Source organism: Dichotomopilus funicola (genome assembly GCF_033296635.1).
Source record: "Dichotomopilus funicola strain CBS 141.50 unplaced genomic scaffold C8A04scaffold_52, whole genome shotgun sequence".
Classification (NCBI taxonomy): Eukaryota; Fungi; Ascomycota; class Sordariomycetes; order Sordariales; family Chaetomiaceae; genus Dichotomopilus; species Dichotomopilus funicola.
Window position 1 is genome coordinate 13,714 of NW_026944073.1, and position 15,339 is coordinate 29,052.

Here is a 15,339-nt window from a genome sequence, read left to right on the forward strand (position 1 = left end):
GGCAAGGCACGGAGGAAAAAACGGGAATGCTGACACAGTTCGATTCACATCGACTATGGTACAGCGAGCCTCTTCTACCTCGTAGGGACCCAGACTCATTGCAACTTCGCCAGCCGCGCAGCCTTAAACTTGCTCATGCGCTTCGGCCCGCCCAACTCCTCGTCCAGCGGTACCCGGCCCGACTCACTGTCAAGAACCGTAGCCTCTTGTTGAGCAAATCCTCCCTGCTTCTGGATCAGCTGGTTGCGTAGCCGGTTGTACTCGACCGAGGCTGCCTGGTACAGCATCGCATCATCCATGTCGTCGGGCTCCGCGGGCTCGGCCGCGCTGGCCCGCTCGACCACGGTATTGGCCAGTGTCGTATCTTCTGGCGGTGCTGGTTCAGGTACGCTGCGTGTGCTGGACGCACCGAACGTCGCTAGTAACTGTTGCGGCCCGGGAGGAAACGAAGCGGAGGAAGATGAAGCACCGGCCCGCTCCTTCTTGAACCGTGATACCCGCTTCGGCGGCTCTTCTGGGTCCTTAAGGGTCTCTTCTTCTTCCTCTGTCGTGGTTACCTTCTCCACGATGTCGCCGACCTCGGCGATCTTGCGCTCTTTGGATTTTACCTCCGGCGCCGGCTGAGGTACCGTCTCGGGAGCAATATCCAGCGTAGACGCAAAACTGACGCTTTTCTTCCCCTTGGACGCGGCTGGCGCTGTTGACGCCTCAGCGGCCGACGAACTCGGCTCAGCAACCACGGCTATCCGGCCAATGCCTTCGTCCTGTTTCTTGGATTCCGTCTCTTTCGCGCCAACGGTAAACGCGGACTGAACCCCCAGCCGCTTCTCCAGCTCCTGCATGCGCTTGACATAGTCCGAGGTGACGACCTTGCGCGTAGACCGGCCCAAGTCGTCCTCGGCGTCATCGTCCGTGTCTTCGTCCTCGAAGCCCTCGTCATCGGACCCAAGCCAATCCATGTCGTCGTCATCACCGGAGTAGTCCTCCTCCAGCTGTAGCTCAGCCACTACGGGTCCGATCTCCGACATGCCGTACTCCAACATCTCGCGCCGCAGCTGATTCTCCTCGGCCGACTCGTTGTCCGGGATAACTGCCGTCGACAAATCCATCGCCTCCTGCTCACGCGCTTTCTGCATAAGCCGCTCCAGGTTCTGTGCCGCCACCGACGGTGCAGTCTCCGCTTCCTCATCACCAGTCTTGGTGTCCTCCGCAAACGACACCGACTTTTTGCGGGGAGCCGGCTCATCAGCCGCAGGTGCTGCGGCTGCAGCCCCGCTAGAAGGTCCGGCAATAGAACTCGTCTGCTCTTTCTTCTCCCCTACCCCCAACGCTGCCAAACCTTTCATCAGCTCCCCGCCTCCCTCCTCTTCTTCCAGTATCTCCTCCGGTAAATCCCCCTCCCGGATCCCCGCCTTCCCCAGCGCCTCCACAATCCCCGGCCCTACCTCCGCACCCCCCTGCAGCCGAAAACCCACCACATTCCCCTCCTCATCCAACTCCTCAATAATATCCGTCAACGGCAACCCACTCTCCTCATCAACCCCACCCCCCGGTTGCGCAACCGTAATCGCCCCTTCCAACCTCCTCTCCTCCACCTCCAGCAACTTTTCCACCGACCCAATATTCTGCTCCACATACTCCATCCGCCTAGCCAGCGTCGCCACAATCTTATCGACGGTTCGCAAATCATCCCCTTTGCCCATGATCTCGTACAGTTCCTTTTGTGTGAGTAAAGGGCTGTCAAAGTCGCGGCGGAGACGGCGGAGTTGTTCAAGGGGAACGGGGTCGCGCGGGAGTTGCTCGATGTCTTCTTTGAGGGAGGAGTATTCGAGGTACCATTGTTGCCAGTGGGTGAGGGAGGCGCGGAGTTTGTTGACTTTGTCTTCGAGCAGTTGCACGTGGCGGTCGAGGTCGGAGAGGTGGTCTTTTGTGGCTGGTGGGGGTTGTTGTTGGGATGCCATGGTGGGTGGTTGGATGAAAAGCGAGGAAAGCTTAAGGGCGAGAGAATGTGGTTGATGGAAGTCAAGGGAAAGAATGGAGTGGAAGTTTTTTGGGTGTGAATCTTTTGCTTGGGATTGGAGACCAAAGGCTCATGCACGAGATTATGTAATAGGGACAGTGCGAGCAACCAAGAAATGGTTGAAGACTTATACTGTCCGGTATGGGCTCCGTCAATGACGACCGAAACACTACCATTACCATACAGGTAGGTGTTCTGCTCCTGGAAAGAACTTCCCCTCAACCCCAGAACCTAGGAATGGGGAGGAAATATATCCAATCGGAAGAATTATAGTACAATATAAACTCAAAGATCCTGCGCTTGCCTCGCTATGCAAAAATATCCTGTTTCCGCACTTGGTAAAGGCCAGGCCAGGTTGCTCGGGCCTCTACCAAATGGGCGCTCAGAAACGAAATCGCTACCAAATCAGATGTGAATCAGGTTGAAAGGGAATGGAAGAGGAAAATATGTGAAAAGATAATGATAGAACGGAGCTCCGAGATGGTCATATATCGGTGTCTGTTATAGGCCGGGAATTTGTCGGCTGGTCTCATGCGTCAATGCATGAACCACATGCAAGCGGAGAGCGGCTCTTTATACACAGCCGACCACGCATAATCCGGCACGGGCCGCGTTTTCCCCGAGCACGAGTTATTAAAGAGTTCTTGGTCCCGCAGCATTATCCGAAACCCGCAACTTCGCCATGGCAGTCGTCGTCCAAGCCGTCCCGTTCGAACTAGCTTCCGCTCTAATAAGCGGGCCGCGGCCGAACACGTTTGCCGTCCAGGAACTCCTGGCTCTTAGGTTCATAATAAGGGTTGTTGCTGTTTTGCTCGACCCGTCTCTGCTCAAACGTGGCGCGCTCCTCCTCGTCAAGGGCAAACGCCTTCTTGAGCCAGCCAAACGCGCTGCGCTTCTTTTTCACTGACTTGCTCGTCTTGCCCGTCATGCCGGTAGCACTGCTCATCATGCTCATCCCCATCGCCGAGGGCGTGTGTCGGGGAGGGGGCGGGAAGCGGTGCGGATCCACGGTCCCGGCGGTATGGGGTCGCTGCTGCAGCGGCGAGTACGGGCTCGCTTGTACGGGGCGGAAGAATTGGCGTTCGGAGTGTGGCGAGGGAATCATCCCTGGGTGGGCAAAAGGAGGCGAGAAGTCGACCATGGACGAGTTAATGGACGCCATAGAGTGGACCGGGGGGCGCTCCATGTCAGATGCGTATGCGGAGTCGGGGGCTTGGGAGAGTCGGGGCGCGGTCTGTAGTGGTCGGTGCAGAGCACCACCATGTGGAGGAGGGACCTGGATTGATTCCAGGGGACCAGTTTTTAGGGACAGGCGCTGTCTAAGGGACGCCCTCGGCGTTGGCACCGCGGCCGGTTGTTGAGGGATCGTCAGTTGTGGTGGTTGGGGCGGGTGATCGAGCCCCAGCATCGGCCTGGAATCCGGCCGTTGGCTCATCCTGCTGCTGTTCCTAATCATACTAGTCCGGGCTCCGATCTCGACGATCTTCAGTTGATGCGCCTGAGGCTTGGTGGGTTGGATCGTGACTTGGGCTGCCGACTCAACCGAGGACGTCGAAGAGGCCAAAGAGGCTTGCCTTGGTCGCAGGGTTTCCTGTTTCGATTTGGGCCGCTCCGCGACACGAGGTGAGGGTTGGGGGGTCGCCTGGGGCGTGTAAGTTTTGGGTTGCAAGATGTACAATGTCTCCTCTTGCGTATTTTCTCCTTCCTTCACTTCCTCTTCCAGACTGCCCTCAGGCTGCTTGGACACCTCAAGTTTGGGCAAATCCAAGAGTACCGATGGTCGCTTCGAAACACGGCGCGGATTTCGAGCGGGAGGCGATGTTGGTATTTGCTGTATGTGTTGTCCATGTACAATGGGTGATTCCGGGGGCGAATTCTCGGGTGGCGGGGATCTTGAAGTGACGATCAAAGGCGACAATGGCGCCGAGAGTCCATCTCCGCTCGGCAACTCATGAACACTGTCCTTCCTGACAGATAGGTTTGCTTCGGTCACATCAATGGAGAGATCTACCGTTTTGAGGGTGCTCAGTCGTAACGAGAGCCGCGGGGGCGAGGTTGTGATCTTGGGGAGCGGTGAAGTTGGGGGAGTGGTAACGGACGACGTATCCGATAGCCGAGGGCTGTGCTTTGGCGAATGCGGTTGGAGGCTAAGCTATTGGAGGAGTCAGTGCCAGTTCTCATTACTTACCCTTCACGTCGAGTGTGGGTGATGTGAACATACCCGAGTTTTGCGGCTCACTTCTGCCGCCCTTCGCTCCATCTCGGACACCATGTCAGTTAGCCTGACCATAAGGGTGTTCAAGCTGCCGGCTTTAGCTTGCAAATCCATGAACGCATTAAACCACCCGTCTGTGTTCCCCTTCATGGCGTCGAAAATGTCGATCACATCGGGGCGATCCCGACGCCAGTTTCCATGCTGCTGCTCAGCCAAGTAAATGGTGAAGTCCCTAGTGGCCCCCAGACCCTCGGACAAATCACGGGTCGTCTGGTCGAGCGCAGCCTGAGTGCGAGCCAAGATATGCTCGATCTTTTGGTTCCCTTCTAGGATCTGCGTTCGGAATTGGCGGTCCTCCAGCATCTTCTCAAAAACACCAATGTTGTCCATGGGCAGCTTGAGGTGCTTGATGCGATCCTCCATATCCCTCGTGGCCAGCTCGATATCCTCCACCGTGGTCTCCAAGAACTCATCCACCTCGTCAATATGGCCCTGTAGGATGGATACGACTAGTGTCTGGCTGTTCGCCATGCCATGGAGGAGCAGATACACACCAAATGATATCTGGGCAATCAGCCTGCAGAGCTCATGTTCCTTCTGGCCCGGCCGCCCACGCCAGAGGGCCGTTGGGGGCGGGTCGGAGCTGGCCTGGTCCAAAAGTTCCTCCCGTCTTGCCTTGGCATCGCCAGTGCGCAGCTTTGGTTTGTTTTCAGCGTCCGCCCCAGTGGCTTCTACGAGTGATTCCGCAAAAGCATGCTGCATAGACGGAATGGGATGTTGAGGGGCGGGTGCTCGTGGCGGCTCTTCCACCTTGGGCCGGGTATCAAGCTCGAGCCCGATGCCCGCCCGCATCTCAATCTCATCGTCATCGGGCAACAGCACAATGGGAAGGTCCGAAAAGGCCACCTGTGGTGCCTGTGAGAAATCCATGGCGGAGGATCTCGTGGGGTGACGTATTTCCGGGGTCACAGAGAAGGAGGACCGCAAGGTCCCGAGAGATCGGCTCCTGTAATTCGTCGCCGATCGTGACGGCGATCGGCAGGAGCTATCGTTCGTCCAAGGCGGCGCGGCGGTTTGCGGGTGGGACCGTCAGCCTTGTGCCTCCTGCGAGAACCCGGTTGTGTTGTGGAGAGAGAGACCCAGTCAAGACCCAAAGTTGATTCAAGTGATAAGTACCCAAGAGTGAACAAGTCGTCGGGTTCGGAATACACGCCTATGCGCTGGCGGAAGCTTCAGGTGATTGAACGGAGCGCCTGTCACGGAGAGGCCCTAGGATACAACATAATGGTGACGGAGCCCAAAGCCCAAAGCCCAGCGCTGTCGGTGCTGGATGCAAGGGAACGCCCGATATGGCTCAATGTTTAGTTAGGTAAGCTCGTCGTCCTCCGTCTTTCGTCAGGCGCTAGGAACAAGGTCCCACAGGATAGTGAGTAGGTCAAGCAACTGCTTCTCCGGCGTTGGTGAGTCTTGCGCGGGGTATGAGTTGTGTCCGGGGACCTGCGTCAAAAAGGTCGCACCAAGCCGGTTCGCAAGTGTCGATGGTCCGAGTCAAGAGCGGGTACTGTAGGACCGAGTCGTCGGGTACGCAGGCAGGTGAGATGGGACGAAGAAAAGGCCAGGCGGGATGAAATTCAAAGTTGGGCGGAAGGTATTTACAACGGGAATGGGGGAGAAAGGGCAAGATAAAAACGAGGGAACTTGGCAGTGAAGACTGCACCACGGACAGCTTCTCGCTTGTCAAGGGGAAGAAGAAGTGGGATAGGACGATCGGGATCAAAAGAGGAACTTAGCGGCGGGAAGGAGCAACAAAATCAGAGATGCGCTCCACCGGAAACTATTGGGCTGGTTCCTGGTATGGAGACCGGGAAGTGCCTTGCACACCTTTGCACACACACCCCACGGAGCGAACGGGCCAGACGCTGGTTAAGGGTGAAGGATTGGGGAAGGGGGTGTCCCAAAATGAATTGAGGTGTGCTGGACACCTGGAGGCGCCCGCAACCTGGCGTCCATGTGCCCGCAGTGCAGATGGAAAGGGGGGTCAGGCACGTTGGCAAGGTAAGGTAGCGTCGGAGTCGGGGCACGCCAATATTTGCTGCCCGGGCTGGGAACAACACAACCAGGAAAGGCTGCAGAGGGCCAGAAAAGGGGCTCGTTCCTTTTGTGAACGGCAAAGATTCGAACGGGCCAAGAGCTCACCATCCAATTTCTGAACCAATCCACAGGCCAACCGAGAAAACGGGCCTACCTTGCCGATTGCGTGCCACGCCCCCGGAGGCCGGGGCCCAAAAGCACTGACTCCCGGTCCCACCTGCACTTGCCTGCTGGACGCAAAAATCGGATTGATACTCGCCAATGCGTCCAATAGTTAGGTACCTACTTCGTAGCGAGTTATTACCAGACATCGACTCATATCGCTCGACTGTGCAAACGTGGAAAGTACTGCGGACGACAAGCTGGTGGCCATGGGCAAGAGCAACCAACCTATGCAGCGGAGCCGCCAGTATCCGGAAATTCCGCGGCGTTTGCTCCCCCGATCACGATGCCTGCCACAAACCACCCGCAAATGCCGATGCATCAGCCGCCATACCCATGGGACCCGATGGCGTTTTGGTTGTTTTCGTTGTTGGACGCAACGCTGCCGCCAACAACGGGCGTTGGCCGCGCGAGACGAACAGGCGCCTTCTGCAGAAACCCTGTGTTTGGCCCTGCACGCGCTGGGGTTCTGGGGCGTGAAGATCCAGATGCGGACAGATGGCGCCCGTCGACCCCTGCATTGGGGGGTCCAGAATTTGACGGGACAGTTTACGCGGGGAGCCTCGCACGGTCCACGAAATGTCTGGATGCCCCGAACGCCCGGCGTTTGCGCCTTCCCGGTCTCTTGGGACCAAACAACATTAACGAGGGCAAACACTCACATTTCCCGAAAGCGAAATCCTTTATACCATATGTACAAATTCCGCATCTAGAAGTTTTCACATCCCGCTTCTATTTCCCCAATTCACTTCCCGAAGGTTGCGTTTGTGGTGGGGACGTTATGTCCGTCAAATAATTAAACCCACGCAACATTCAATCGCTCCCACCAAAATCACTCCCCCTTTCCTGTTTTAGCGTTACAGCGCTTCTCAACACCAACACCCCCGAAAGGTCTAGGCGAACAAGCAACAATCAACAAACGGCCCGGGCTGGTTCGACTGAAGCAGGACACGACAACTTGCATGCGTTCGTTTGTCTGGCGACCGCTTCCTTCCTTCCCCAAGTCTCCGTCGGGCTCCGGAGGTCATCTTTGCCAGAGCGATTCGGTGGGTGCCTTCCTCTGACGATTGGCTATCGTACGCTGTGGCAGTCAGAATCCCAATCCCATCAGCCGCCACAATGGGCCACGAATGCCCAAATTGGAGAACCCGCTGGAGGTGCTCGACATTAGACGCGTGTCGCCGTGCTAGTATGACAAGTCGCCCCGAGGCACACCGATTTGATGAATCTGCCGGAGAAGTCACCGTCGCGATACTCGTAGCCCGTCGCTCTTGTCCCCCACTTCCACATTTGCACCGTTGGCCAGGTACTTCCCCTGTCGGGTTAATAACACCCCGAGTTGAGGTTTGAACAGGACAGGGAAAATTCGACGGTAACGAAAGGAAGTGTCAGTGCCGGAGCTTCGCCTGCCGGATTGGGGCTTATGCCGCGGCCTAGTCGAGGCGCAGGCAGGCCCCAACATCAGGATCGCCAAGACTGGGGTCAAATCGGTTTTCCTGAACTCATCTCACGCGACGAATTCCTCGCGCTTCTCGAAAAGCTTCTTTTCTCAACAATCGAGTTGAGAGCGGGTCTATTCGATCTTCGACCCCTCCCTGCTATCACAGTGTCCGCGTCGCCCATCAATTAAGTTTCGGCTCTTGACCCAGGCTCAAAGACAAGCCCAAACTGTGATCGGCCCAGTCAGTTATGGCGGGCCGGCAGGCATTCCGGTTCGGGACCGACCTCTGGGACCCGACCCACCGGTTCGAGACGTCCTGGCTGCTATCGCCGTGGGCGCTCTTCTTTTGCAGAGCCCTTATCGTGAGTTACCGCGCGTCCCTCCCGTCATAATTTTGTGACAGCCAGACAAGACGGGACCAACTCTCGGCGAGGAAATGAACTGATCTCCACCCGCGAGGCCTCCTATAATCAAGGCACTCCCCGTGTGTGGACTTCACTCCATGAGAGACAAAGAAAACGTAGATCACGCACCTTACCATCGCTGGTACTGACTCGCCGGCGCGACCCGCCCCTCCTAACAGGCTCTCTACATCTTCACAACCATCCTCTTTGTCCTCGCCTGGCAGTGCGCCCACGCCGGCTGCGCGGCCTCCCAGGCCTCCTTCAGCTACTTCACCAACCTCACCTACTGGGGCCTCGGCTTCTACTTCCTCGCGGCCGCCACCCACACCTTCACCTACGCCCGCTCCCCAACCGGCCACGCCCTCCTCGACCGCTTCCCCCGCCCGCTCCAGGCCCTACACTCCGCCTTCTACACCACGATCATCGTCTACCCCTTCATCGTCACCATCGTCTTCTGGGGCCGCCTCTTCTCGGGTCACTGGTGGCCCGAGGTGTTCACCGGATGGAGCAACGTCTCCCAGCACGCGCTCAACAGCGTGTTTGCGCTGTTTGAGCTGCTCGTCCCGCGTACGCAGCCGCCGCCCGCCGTGCACATGCTCTGGCTGATCCTGCTCCTGGCGCTGTATCTCGCCGTCGCGTACATCACCAAGGCCGCCAAGGACTTTTATCCGTACGACTTCCTGGACCCGAGCTCGCAGGGCGCGCTGGTGGCGGCGTATGTGTTTGGGATTGCGGTCGGGTGTCTGGTTGTGTTTGGCGTGGCCTGGGGCGTGATTTGGCTGCGGGGGTATGTGACCGAGACGAAGCTGGGGAAGCAGGGGAAGTTTTCGAGGGGGGATAGGGAGCGCGGCGGGCATGGCGGTGGAGTTGGAGACGTGGAGATGGTTAAGCCGTCTTCGTCGTAATACTTGTTTGTCAACAAAAGGGGGGGTCTGTGTAATGTGGGATGATGTGCATGTGCATTGTACGAGCAAGTCGAGGCTGGGAAGGGTTACGAATGTTATGGTGCGTGTATACGCCGCACGTGGGAAGTGGAAGGATATTGGATATACCCGCAGTTATTGCATAAGATTGAAAACTAGAACAACAGTTCCGTATGAAGTCAAATCTTTTTTAAGAAGATGCGGCGGGAGTTGTAGCACATGTACTACAGACGGTCGTATCGACCGGCGACAGCCGAGATCCATCCCACAAGAACATAACCGACCACCGCCCACCCTAGCCTGGTGGTACATACATTATCACATTGATATCCCATCATCTGGTCAACAGGTAGACAGGCAGGCAGCCCACATTTATTGCCCACGCTCCAATTCGTCCACCGGCAGCGAAGGGGCGTCCGTCTCACTACTATTACAATCAATCGTCTATTACATATGCTAAACGTATGGTATGGTATGTGTAGGTATATGCATGCATGCTACAAGTCACACAACCCCCTCACCTAACCTTAATTTCCCACGCTAAGAAGCTGACACTTCAGCACTTCAAATTGATACCCCGTCTCAGCTCCGTCTGCCGTATCTCAAACATCACCTGGATACCTACAAACAGCGCCGAGCATGCCGTGAAGAGAAATACAAGACCTACATAGAAAAGCGTTAGCGAAAACACAGACAGGAGTGGTGAAGCGGAAAGGAAGAGAGAGTGTGAGAAACCTACCAGAATAATCCCTAAAGATCCCCCGCACAATACTCTCCAGCCCATCCAACCCAACCGCAAACCCGACCAAATTCGCCGAAACCATCATCAACACGTTCCCCACCCCGCCCACACAGCACAACATGCGATACGCCGTCGGCCTCCCCTCCCACTTCCTTCGCGGAAACAACCTCGTCGCCGCAATCTCCGGCAAGAAAAACACCACGATCAACCAGCCCCAAATCAGCAGATTAAGCTTGATATCATGCCACAACGCGACAAACGTGAACACGACGAGGTAGGTGAGCACAGTGCGGGTGGCGTCGCGCGCGGTGCGGAAGCTGGAGCCGCCCAGGGGGATGTAGATGTACCGCAGCAGCCAGCGGTAGTAACTGCGGTGCCAGCCGCGCCAGAAGGAGAGGGTGCTGTAGTTGTCGCTGACGCAGCGGAGCATGTTCTCGGGCGGGTCGACGCCGTCGGCGAGGGACCAGAGGCGGAAGAAACGCCAGGGGAGCAGGAGCTTGAGCCAGATGATGTGGAGGTTGAAGTAGGAGAGGAGGGAGAGCTGCGCGGGGGTGTAGGAGGACCAGTCCGGGCGGGACTTGGAGATGGCGCCGACGTAGTCGTAGTGTAGGACGAGTTCCATGGCGAGCAGGACGAGGGCGAAGCGGATGGCGTATTTGATAGTGCGTGAGGTGGAGATGGTGGGCGGTTGGTAGCGCTGCTGCGAGATGTAGTCGTTGAAGGTGATGATGGGCCCCGTGAGGTAGAGTGGGGCGTAGATGGCGTAGGCGAGGTAGTTGCGAAAGGAGAAGTCGTGGGGCTGGGAGGGCGTGGCGATGCGGTCACGTTCAGAGAGGTTGGCAGGGTCAAGTTGTTTCTTCTTGCCGGCGTTAGTGACCACATACAAGGAGTCGGACAAGCCACGGCATGAAAATAGGGAAGAAATGAAGTACATACCTCGACGGGACTGGCGCTTCGCCGGTCGATACTCCAATAGTAGTCCAGGTTGTAGCTCACCAGCCGAAGCACGGTGATGTTGAACAGGATCTCCCAGCGCCGAATCAAACCCCCACGACGGTCCATCCACTGACCTAGCGCAACTAGAGCGGGAGTATATGTCCCCAGGGTCTCCGCCTTAGTCCCCGTCAGGTACAGCGCCATCTCACGGAACTTGTATCCGTTGCTCAACTCGTTGGCAAACAAGATGCAAATATTAAAGGTCCAGGTCACGACTGGGATGTACCGTTTTGGCACCGTCGTCACCAGCCGGTAGTTGATGGCCAGAATGGTCAAGATCTTGACGGCCGAGAACCCGTGCAGGACGACCAAGAAAAAGACAGCAAAGACTGAGTCGTATGATGCGCGTTGACGCAGCCTTGCTTCGGCCGCCTCAGGGGCGGTCGCCCGCGAGTTCTTGAGCGCTTGAGGGATGGGGTACACGGCGTTCCAGACGCGGCGCAACAGCGGGTGGAAGATCAACAAGAGGGCCATATAGGGTAGGTTGATGCGGAAGGTGTAGTATTGCGAGTCTGAGACATCCTAGGCCAAGTTAGCGGATATTCCCTATATATTTTGCGCCCTCTCTGTCCATACCCCGCCAGGCTGTTTCTCTGTTGTAGTGGGTAAAGCAGGGCTAGCTTACGATCTTGCGTCCCGGAATCCACCCCTTCACGAGCCGGTTCTCAAACTTTTTGTACCTCGGATCCGTTGCTATGCCATGTCAGCCACATTCTTGTCTTGGTTTCCAGATCTTCCCCCTTCTCCGCACCTATCACATCCCAACTTCCCTCCAAGAGAACGGGAAGAACCTACGCCTCGACACATCGTACGCGACCCAAAACATATACGGCACCACGACAATGAACACCAAATAATACAAATAAAACTCCGGCGTCTTCCACTTCGGCGCCTCTGCACGCTTGCTGTTGCCGCTGGTTGCCCCGCGATCCCCCCCATCGTCCTCGCGCTTATCGTGTGCGGTCACGGCCCGGTATGGTACGGAGGAGGGCGTCGTGAAGCGTGTGTCTAGTGTGTCGAGGTCGTAGAGGCTGCGGAGGAACCCCAGCGGGCCACTTCCGCCCTCACGGGAGGCCATTATCGTCGCGGTGTAGGTAGCTCGGTTGATCGGGCCCTGCTGGGAAACTGGGTTTCGAGAAAGCAATTGGGTCGATCAGGCCTTGGAAGTATGCGCCGTGTGTCCTAGAACATGCTGGGCTGGGTTGAACGTCCCGACGTGAAGTATAAAGAGACAGCGACGGCGTCTGAGAACGGGCAATATGCTATTCCCCGTTTCCGCTCCGGTTCCTCTAATATTCTTTCCAGCACTTCCTATCCCTCCAATTATAATCCTCCTCTTTCGTGTTCTCCTCCCCACAACAAGCTGTCTACCGATTGCTAGGTTTCCGCGTATCCTATGTAATCGCAGTGACCGGGATCGAAGATCGACACGTCTTCGGGCTATGAAGAGAAGGTCCCACGTTCGAGGCGCAGCCGTGGGAATGAAACCAGGACTCGAACAAATTCCAAGCTTGGTCTCGTATCGGGGATTGCGCCGGGCCGGCGAGTGGGTTATTGTGAGGATGAGGTGACGAGTTCACCTCCGAGTGAGAACGGAAGGATTCTTGTTTGTGCGGCTGTACTTCGGGTGGTTGTTCTCTTGGGAGTTTCTTTCCCCCTGTCGGGACGTGCTTTCAAGGTTGTCGATAAATTGAGACGGGGAGCCGCGTTCCAGATTGACAGCTGTTCGAGCTCCGTGCTTTCAAGGGTCCACCACTTTCACACGTGCGGCCCGAGGCGCAGCGTGGACCCGCCGCCGGTTGGCCGCAGCTGACACAGGCTTTCAACGCCAAGGCCTCGCTGAAAGTGCCCCTGAACCCCTTTTTCCACTGCCTCGGGATGGCCCCAACTACGTAGTGTACTTTGAATTGAACGAGAGAAACGTCGCGATTTCGGAGGAGGGGAAAATACAATAAAAAATTAAAATAAAACAAACGCAATTACTAGACGTCTAATAGATTCGTAAACTCATTTATCAGAAATCTAACCAAGATATGATCCGCTCCCGCTTGCCAACAATACCAAGTCCATTGCCCAACAGATACTATGCCCCCTGAACACCATAACTCTTCACCCGACTAAAGAAAAAAGGCTTATTATGCCGCATCGTAAACTCCGCCCAGTCGTCCGTCAACGTGTTATAACTGTAAAACCCCTTCCAGTCCATCTTATTGTTCCTCGAGCCCCTCGACCGCCCGGCATGGCCCAGCGACAAATCCAACCGGTAGATGTACTTACTCACACCTTCCGTCTCAATCGCCACATCTCCTTCACCAAGTTCCCCCCAAGCCCCAGCCGGTCTTGCCGGCAATTTACTAAGGCTATTATTCCCTCCATCCGCGTTACGGGCCAACTTCCACCGCCCGCGCAACGCCGGCTGCACCACCGCGCTCGGCAAATGAGCGTTGGCCCCGCCCGCGTGTAGCGCCGCTGCCTCGCGGGTGAGGTGGTGGACGACATCGGCCGGCTCGGCGGTGGTGAGCAGACTGAGGCAGGACCCGTCGCGGAAGAAGCGCAGGTAGCGGTAGTACGTGACGATGTGCACGGGCGAGCCCCAAGTGACTTGGTTCGAGGACGACTGGCCGGAGCGCATGTAGTTCACCGTGCAGATGTAGCAGCCGTTGAAGCGGATGCGGGGACGCTGGCGGAACATGCGCTGCCAGGATTGGGCGTAGAGGGTGTCGTAGGAGGCGAGGGTTGTGGTGGTCTTTTCGGAGGTGTGATGAGCCGATCGCTCGGCGAGGGTGAGCGGGGGGATCGGGAGGACGGGTTCGGTTAGTTCCGAGGAATCTTCGTTTCCGGGCACGGCAGCCGCCAACTCAGCGGCCGCGGCCACGGCGGCTTCTTCGGCTTCGGTAGCCTCGCGGAGTAGATCCTCCTCGGTAATGGGGCCCCATGATACCTGCTTTTGCCAGTGGTAATGCATCGCGCCAAAGCCGAATTCGCTTCCCAAGCAGATCCGTCGCCAGATGCGGTCCTCCGTAGACACGAGGTAGGCCAAGCGCTTGCAAACTTGTGCGAGCCGCATATAATCGCCGACATCGAGAAGCGCGACGTCACGGAGGATGTGCACCAGGATTTCTTCCGGGAGGGCAGCGAGCGGGCACGGTGGGGGTGGTGTGCCCTCGATCTCTGGGGGTGCTGGGGTGATGGACATGACTGAGAAACTGGCGATCAGGTCATGCATGGATAGGGGTTGCTCGCTCGAGGAAGCAGTGGTCGCAGATGCTAACGTAGGTGCCGAATCTTTCGAGGCATCCTTTGCCGAGGCTGCCGGCGCTGTCGTCGACGCAGGCTTGGGTGGTGGCCTAGGAAAGTGCTTGTTCCTGTACTTTTGATGAACCGCATCGTCCAGCTAGAGTCCTGTCAGTCCTGTGTCTCGTCGCCGAAATCAAACCATCTGGCATAACGCACCCGAAAGGCCTTCCTGTACAGCTTCAAACTATCCCCCAGGTTTCCCACAGCCTCCTTCTCCACCGCTCGCTCATAGTGCTCGAGAGCCGACACAGGTTCCCTCTTCTCCAACCCCTCTCTCAGCGATGATGCGTCCTCCACGGCAGTCGCTGGCTCATCAAATGGCCGGGGCGAGACATACTCCTCGTCCTCGTCCTGAACCGCGGGTTTATGAGAAGATTGTGGCGGCTTCCGGTGAGCCGGGTCAGGCTTGATGGTGGTCCCGACCGATGCTGATGGTCCAGCCGTTTTCTGCTGGTGATGCTGCGGGCGGGATGGGCCCGGCCCGGCTTGCTTGGCCCGTACTTCGGCTTTCCATTGCTCCCGAAAGGACTCGAGGTCCGGGTTGGATTCTTGGGGTTCCATGGGCACGATGCTAAGCGGTGTAGCTTGAAGATAAGGTAGAAAAAAAGATGAAATAAGAGGAAACCAAGGTGCTTTAATATGTGATATAAAAGGGATTAAATCATCAAATTCACGACCACTTCTCAAGGAACATCAACCGACACTGGAACTCTTTGCGAGATGGTGGGATGAAAACGGCCGGAAGTGGCTCACCGGCATGTTCAAGGGTTCAAGGGATCAATTGTGTCATCCGGGGACCGGCGAACCGATTGCGATAAGTCCGGATCGAATTGCGACGGCAGCGGGGTGCCTTTTGCGGGATGCAACCCTGATCCACGTGTCTGGCCAATTGAAATGCACTGGATCCAATTCCCCAGGATCCACTTCTTCTTTCTTCAACAACCATCAAAACTGCCAAGATGGACACTTCAAGATTGAGGTCGATGCTGGTTGGACATCGGGCAATGTCGTGGGTCTAGTCTCAAGCGATCCTGCGAGGGGTTATCCT

The 15,339-nt window shown here is 56.9% G+C and overlaps 5 protein-coding genes across 5 annotated transcripts; 1 reads left to right on the forward strand and 4 right to left on the reverse strand.

Moving 5' to 3' along the window:
- Positions 1–95: 95 nt before the first annotated feature.
- C8A04DRAFT_30520 (Prefoldin subunit-domain-containing protein) lies at positions 96–1,961 on the reverse strand (the record flags this gene model as incomplete). The annotated part of the gene is made up of 1 exon (XM_062781410.1): positions 96–1,961. One exon carries the CDS (start codon positions 1,959–1,961, stop codon positions 96–98), a length of 1,866 nt encoding a protein of 621 aa, XP_062635200.1.
- Positions 1,962–2,747: 786 nt separating this feature from the next.
- C8A04DRAFT_30521 (uncharacterized protein) lies at positions 2,748–5,165 on the reverse strand (the record flags this gene model as incomplete). Its single annotated transcript, XM_062781411.1, has 2 exons — positions 2,748–4,172; positions 4,242–5,165. The coding sequence occupies 2 exons, from the start codon at positions 5,163–5,165 to the stop codon at positions 2,748–2,750; spliced, it is 2,349 nt and encodes a 782-aa protein (XP_062635201.1).
- A 3,012-nt stretch (positions 5,166–8,177) lies between these two features.
- Positions 8,178–9,238, forward strand: C8A04DRAFT_13740 (uncharacterized protein; the record flags this gene model as incomplete). The annotated part of the gene is made up of 2 exons (XM_062777838.1): positions 8,178–8,291; positions 8,513–9,238. 2 exons carry the CDS (start codon positions 8,178–8,180, stop codon positions 9,236–9,238), a joined length of 840 nt encoding a protein of 279 aa, XP_062635202.1.
- Positions 9,239–9,812: 574 nt separating this feature from the next.
- On the reverse strand, positions 9,813–12,072 carry C8A04DRAFT_30523 (MBOAT, membrane-bound O-acyltransferase family-domain-containing protein; the record flags this gene model as incomplete). The annotated part of the gene is made up of 5 exons (XM_062781412.1): positions 9,813–9,919; positions 9,996–10,857; positions 10,935–11,516; positions 11,620–11,687; positions 11,790–12,072. The coding sequence occupies 5 exons, from the start codon at positions 12,070–12,072 to the stop codon at positions 9,813–9,815; spliced, it is 1,902 nt and encodes a 633-aa protein (XP_062635203.1).
- A 1,005-nt stretch (positions 12,073–13,077) lies between these two features.
- On the reverse strand, positions 13,078–14,852 carry C8A04DRAFT_38741 (uncharacterized protein; the record flags this gene model as incomplete). The annotated part of the gene is made up of 3 exons (XM_062784332.1): positions 13,078–13,301; positions 13,350–14,388; positions 14,448–14,852. 3 exons carry the CDS (start codon positions 14,850–14,852, stop codon positions 13,078–13,080), a joined length of 1,668 nt encoding a protein of 555 aa, XP_062635204.1.
- Positions 14,853–15,339: the final 487 nt, after the last annotated feature.